The sequence below is a fragment of the Chinchilla lanigera genome, unplaced genomic scaffold (assembly GCF_000276665.1).
Source record: "Chinchilla lanigera isolate Chin_1 unplaced genomic scaffold, ChiLan1.0 scaffold00002, whole genome shotgun sequence".
Classification (NCBI taxonomy): domain Eukaryota; kingdom Metazoa; phylum Chordata; class Mammalia; order Rodentia; family Chinchillidae; genus Chinchilla; species Chinchilla lanigera.
Genome location: NW_004955403.1, coordinates 118,030 through 124,029, shown reverse-complemented (window position 1 = coordinate 124,029; position 6,000 = coordinate 118,030). Strand labels below are relative to the sequence as shown.

General features: G+C 47.9%; 1 protein-coding gene across 1 annotated transcript in view; it reads right to left on the bottom strand.

Annotated features, from left to right (window-relative positions):
• Mpp4 (membrane protein, palmitoylated 4 (MAGUK p55 subfamily member 4)) overlaps positions 1 to 6,000 on the bottom strand; it is a 38,090-nt gene that overhangs the window by 23,413 nt on the left and 8,677 nt on the right. The window contains exons 5-8 of the mRNA XM_005373187.1: positions 3,690 to 3,821; positions 2,952 to 3,033; positions 1,606 to 1,691; positions 151 to 222 (exon numbers count right to left, since the gene is read on the bottom strand). Coding sequence (XP_005373244.1) covers positions 151 to 222; positions 1,606 to 1,691; positions 2,952 to 3,033; positions 3,690 to 3,821 — 372 coding nt within the window. The remainder of the gene's footprint in view (positions 1 to 150; positions 223 to 1,605; positions 1,692 to 2,951; positions 3,034 to 3,689; positions 3,822 to 6,000) is intronic.

Genomic DNA, 6,000 nt, shown 5'->3' with positions numbered 1-6,000 from the left:
CGCCCTCCGCGCCCGCCCTCGCGCCGCCCCGGCCTCGGTGTGGAGCAGTCCCGGACGGCGTTGGGGAGGGAGAGGCGCCGTGCGTCCTGCGGGTCGCGCTGCGCACGCGAGCGCCCACCGTGCACAGGTTGAAGGCTCGTGACCTCTTACCGTCCTCCAGCCGCTCACGGGCGGGTCGGAAACCGGAACCACCTTGAACACGACTGTGCCCTGGGACATCGCCTGGCAACGACAGAGGGAGAGCGCTGAGCTGCTGTGCTGCGTGCACTGGCCAGACGCGACCGCCCCGGGGACTTCGCAAGGCCAGAACTGGAAGCTCTGCGTCTGCCTTGCTGCGGGGGCCCCCATGGACGAGGCCTTGAGCAGGGAGTATTGCGCCCTAGCTGTCAGAAGCACCCTGCCCTGCAAAGGTCCTCTCCACAGGCAGGGGAAGAGATGAGCTCTCTGTCCACCTCCTCCCTCCTCACCCCTCACTCGGAACACACTTCCTGAACACCTTTTCTTTTCTTTTGTTTTCTTTCTTTTTTTGTCTTTTTGAGACAGGGTCTCGCTATGCAGTTCAGGCTGGCCTTGAGCTCACTTTGTAGCCCAGGCTGGTCTCGAACTCGCAATGATCCTCCTGCCTCAGCCTCCCGAGTGCTGCGATTACAGGCTTGTGCCACCACGCTCAGCCTTAACACTTTTTCTGCACCAGATGCTCCAGTCGGTTGGGGCAGAGGAGGTGCTTCCAAGGTGGAAGCCAGGAGCCCCTCAAAGTGATGGAGCAGAGGAGAAGCCCAGAAGAGCCCGTGCTATACACGCGGTAACAGACGGCAAAGATCGGGGATTAGCCTAGCTCTTACTTTTGGGAATTTCACCAACCCGCTGTCTTGGCAACTCCGCAGCTGGTACCAGGAGGCTGAGAGAGAAGCATGTGTGTCTGTGGTTTGCAGTACACGCTTCAGGCTCCCTTTGCTGTACCTTCCATACCATACAAAATCCTACAGCAAGAGCTCAAATTTCTCATTGCCTCACCCCTAACCATAGTCTCTAGCCATCACTATGGAAACCTAGAGGTCCCCAGGAGCCCAGTTTGAGAACCACTGGTCTATCTATCATGATCAGCCTTAGGCCTCACACTTGGGGTGTGCAAGGGGGAGAAAGGTAGAGTCACGCCATCAGCTTAACTGTGACTCGGAGAATGGAAATGGACAAAAGACCAAGGGCTCAGAGAATCAGGCTATGAAGCACAACTCCAACCAGCAGGAGCAGGGGCCGTCCTCCCAGGGTGCGGCCGTGTGGAGAGCTCCCCTCCTCCCAGGCTGCCTCCGAGGAAGATACTCACTAGATCTCAGCTAGGGCAAGGCATGTTCCTCTCAGATACCACCCAGCCCCTTTCCAATGAAGAGCCCTGGGTGATGAGGAACCCTCCGGGGCCTGGCTGTCCTGAGGAGCAGCTTGGGGAGGGCTCTCTCCTGGCCAAGGCCAGAACTTCTGGGAAAGGAGGAAGGTCCATGAACTGCCTGGCGACAGGCAGGGCTGGGGCTGGGCACGGGGGCTGCCGTCACGTTACAGCACACACACCTTCCACTGAGCTACGAACAAGACGGGAAGAGAAGACTTTACCAGAATGTGGATCACTTGCTCAGGCTCCAGCCCCTCAACAGAAACCCCGTTCACCTCCACCAGTTTGTCTCCAGCATACAGCAACCCTAGGCAGACAGGGACACAAGCAGAGGGAGGGGACACAGAAGTAGGGAAAAGGAAAAAGTAAGACAGCCATTCCAATTGCTGTGAACAAATTTGCAAACCCAAACATGCTTCACATTTTTTTATTTATTTTTGTGTTTTTTGTTTCTGTTTTTTTTGTTTGTTTTCTTTGTCTTTTTGAGACAAGGTCTTGCTGTGCAGTTCAGGCTGGCCATGAGCTCACTTTGTAGCCCAGGCTGGCCTTGAACTCACAAGGATCTTCCTGATTCAGCCTCCTGAGTGCTGGGATTACAGGTGTGCACCACCATGCCTGGCCCACATTTTAAAATGTAGTGGGAAATAATGACAATAAAGCAAACTGGTTATTACAACTTAGATCACAGAAATGTGGGAGCTTTCCATTTTCTATCTGTTTACTACTGCTGATGGTGACACTTTTATTTCTGCTAACCTGATGTTGTAAAATGGAACCAGAACACTGGTAATAAGATAGCATTAAAAATAAAGGCGTCAGCGTTGTGAGTAAATGACCAATGGGAGGGAAGAGTGGGAGAAGTCTTCAAAAGGGAACTGTGGAGAGACTTGGAGGTTAAGACGAAGCCTTAGCAGTAGCTGTCAGGGCGAGGGGCGGGGAGCAGAGCGGGAAAGGGAGGTTGGATAACACATACCGAAATCCAGTTACACCAGAGGAGCACGTTCTAGTCTTCTACAGCACAGTAGATGACTATAACTTACAGTACTTTGTTCTATACTTTACAAAGGACAAGAAAGGAACTCAGAGTTTCCCAACATAAAGAGCTCATAATTTAAGAAGGAAGTTTTGATTACTCTCATCTGATCATTATACTGTGTACGTGTATCAGTTACCACACGGTACCATGTGGTACCATGAACATGCGTGATTATTATGTGTCCGTTAAAAAAGGTGGAGCCTTGAGGTAAGGCAGGAGATGAGCCAGGAAGCAGGGTGACGTCCAGGGACGGAAGCCACGAGCGGTAAAGGTCTCACGAAAGCTGTCAGTGGCTCACAGCACGGTGCAGAGCAGAAACGACTCTTCCAGAAGAGAGGAAGGAAAGAAAGAGTGGCACAAGGGCCTGGGAGCGGGGCCTTCCCTGGAGCGTGTGTTCCTTCTTCCTGTACTGCCCTAACCAAGCAGGGGAGCTCACCAAAGCCAGGAAAGAGGGGTCCTGGGGAAAAGGGACCCCATAATCAAGCGGTCCTGCTTTTCTGGTCACACCTCTGCCCCACTGCTGCAGCTTACCACTCCTGTCCACCAGCCCTCCGTGGATGACCCTGGCCACCAGGATGTCCCCTGTTATCTCATGGCGCTTGATAGTAGCTCCCTGGAGAGAGAACACAATGGAGCCCCAGGCAAACGTTCATGTCCACCAGCGGGAGGGGCCACCCAGTGCTGTCCACTGCACCTCAGAGAGGAGATGCCCTTTGACCTTGGCCTCCTGAGCTTTTGTTCACCTCTAGAAACACGTGTTTCTACGCTCCCAAAGGTAGGTGGACCTCCCAAATTACAACCCAATCCGTAGGACCACTCTAGAAAACCAAACCAAGGCCTTACTTAGCTTCCTATTAATAAAGGAGTAAAATTTCAACAGAATGAGAGAAATACATGTGTGAAAAGCCAAATAATAAAATAAAAATATGTATGTCTTATTTTTCACAAAAATAAGTCTTGTGCTACGTTTCAAAACAAACTCAGCAGGGGTGGGTATATAGCTCAGCAGCACAGCACCTCCCTGGCAAGTGCAATGCTGTGAATTCCACTTCTGGTACCAAAAAAAAAAACCCACAAAAAACAAAAGCAAAAAACCACTAGGCAGAAGTCTTTCCATAGTGAAAACATTACAACCTGCAATGTGCTTGAAGCTGCAGGTAGAAGTCACAGTTCACGGCACCTTCACACCGCCCACTTGCTTCCAGATCTGACTTAGTCTGTAGTTAACCTTGGTAAAATTCTAAATGAAAGACAAAATGATTTCCTTACCAAGGGCTGCTGGTTTTTCACCAAACAAACAATCCTCGTTGCTTCTTCATCTCCAGGGAGACTGTCTGGCAGTGGCGGGAGGAGGGGCTCAAAGTCCTTCTGTGCCACCGTGTCGTGCGCGCTGAGCAAGGCCTGGGGAGAGGGGAGGCGAAGGTTCACAGATGGACACATGTTCAGGAGACAGTGACTCAGCACTACAGCCCAGCACCAGCTGGCGCGGAGCTGAGCACTGTATGTGGGTTAATTCAGTCTTCACAATAACTCTGTGAAGGAAATAAATTTATTTTCTTCAGTTCACAGAAAAACAAGGCACAGAAAAGTTAAGCAATGTGTAACTGTCCCGTCCATGTCTGCTAACGTGTGTTGTTGCATGACACGCTCATTTCCCATGTAATCTGGGATGTGCTGAAGGAGTTTGAAGTACAAAACTTTTGTAAAATTTTCTTAAATTAAGGCAGAATAAGGGGCATTAATCAAAACATCTCTCTGGTTTAATTTTGGCCTTTGTGGAGGAGAATAAGAAAAAGCAGTTCCCTGGCTTAAGGTGTGATCAAAGAGTTTTTCATTTGTTCTGTTTTGTTTTGGGTGTTTGAGACAGGGTCCTGCCATGTGGCTCAGGCTGGCCTTCAGTTGCTCTGCAGCGCAGGTTAGCCTGAAACTCATGATGTCTCTCCTCAGTGCCTAGCTCTGGGATCATAGGGCTCCAAAAATTTTCTACTCTGTCCCATCTCACACAATCCTCATCAAAATACCAACAGCATACCTCACAGAATTAGAAAAAAATCTTAAAATTCATTTGGAATCAGAAAACACCTAGAATAGCAAAAGCAATTCTGGGCAACAAAGGCAATGCAGGGGGCATCCCTGACCTGAAAATATACTACAAAGCTACTGTGATAAAAACAGTGTGGTGAGCTGGCACACCTGTAATCCCAGCACTCAGAGGCTGAGGCAGAAGGATCATTTTGAGTTTGTGGCCAGCCTGGACTACAAAGTGAGCTCAAGGCCAGCCTGAACTGCATAGTGAGACGCTGTCTCAAAAAGACCAAAAAAAAACCAAAAACCAAAAAACAAAACAAAACACAACACCAAAAAAAAAAAAAAAAAACACACAACAGCATAGTACTGACAAATACAACAACCAACCAAACAAACAAACACAAATAGACCCATGGATCAATGCAATGCATTAGAAGATGGAGAAACAACTCCAAACACACTCAGCCACCTTATTTTTGACAAAGGAGCCAAACACCTTCACTGGGAGAAAGACAGCTTCTTTAATAAATAGTGCTGGAAAAACTGGCTCTCCACATGCCAAAGACTAGAACTAGACCCATGTTTCTCACCACGCAATAAACTAAAATTAAAAAAGATCAAAGAGCTAAATATTAAAACAGAAACAATAAGCCGGGCATGGTAGCACATGCCTGTAATCCCAGCACTTGGAAGGCTGAGGCAGGAGGATCGTCATGAGTTCAAGACCAGCCTGGGCTATAAAGTGAGCTTAAGGCCAGCGTGAATTGCATACAAAGACCCTGTCTCAAAAAGACAAAAAATAAAATAAAACAGAAACACTAAATCTGCTGGATAATAGAATAGGTAGAACTCTTGGAGACAATGATGTAGGCAAAGACTTTATGAACAAATCCCCAATTGCACAGCAAATATTACAAAGAATCAACAATGGAGCTCTCATCTTATTAAAAAGCTTTTTTTGCACCGCAAAAGAAACCATCAACAGAGTGAAGAGACCACCCACAGAGAGCAAAGAAAATTTTGCCAGCTGTTCCTTAGACAAAGGACTAATATCTAGAATATATAAAGAACTTAAAAAAAAAAAATGAAGAACCTCCTAAAGTTAAAGACCCAATCCAAAAATGGGCATCTAAAATGAACAGACACTTCTCAGATGAAGTACAAATGTCAAATAAATATAAGAAAAAATGTTCAACATTACTGGTCATTTGAGACATGTAAGTTAAAACAACATTGAGATTCCTTCACACTCCAGAAAGAATGGCGATCATAAAGAAATCAACCAATAACATATGCTGGTGGCAGGGTGGGGAAAAGGGAACCTTTCTCCACTGTTAGTGGGACTGTAGACTGGTGCAACCACTGTGGAAATCAGTGTGGAGTTTCCTCAAAAAACTAAAAACTAGAAGTTCCATTTGGCTTTATTCCCCTGCTTGGTATCTTCCTAAGAGAGTTAAAAGCACCGTGCTATTGGAGACCAGGCTGTCCAGGGCTAAGTGGCTGAACACAGGGAGCTCGGGCTGTGTTAGAAAAGAGCACATGCACAGTGCTC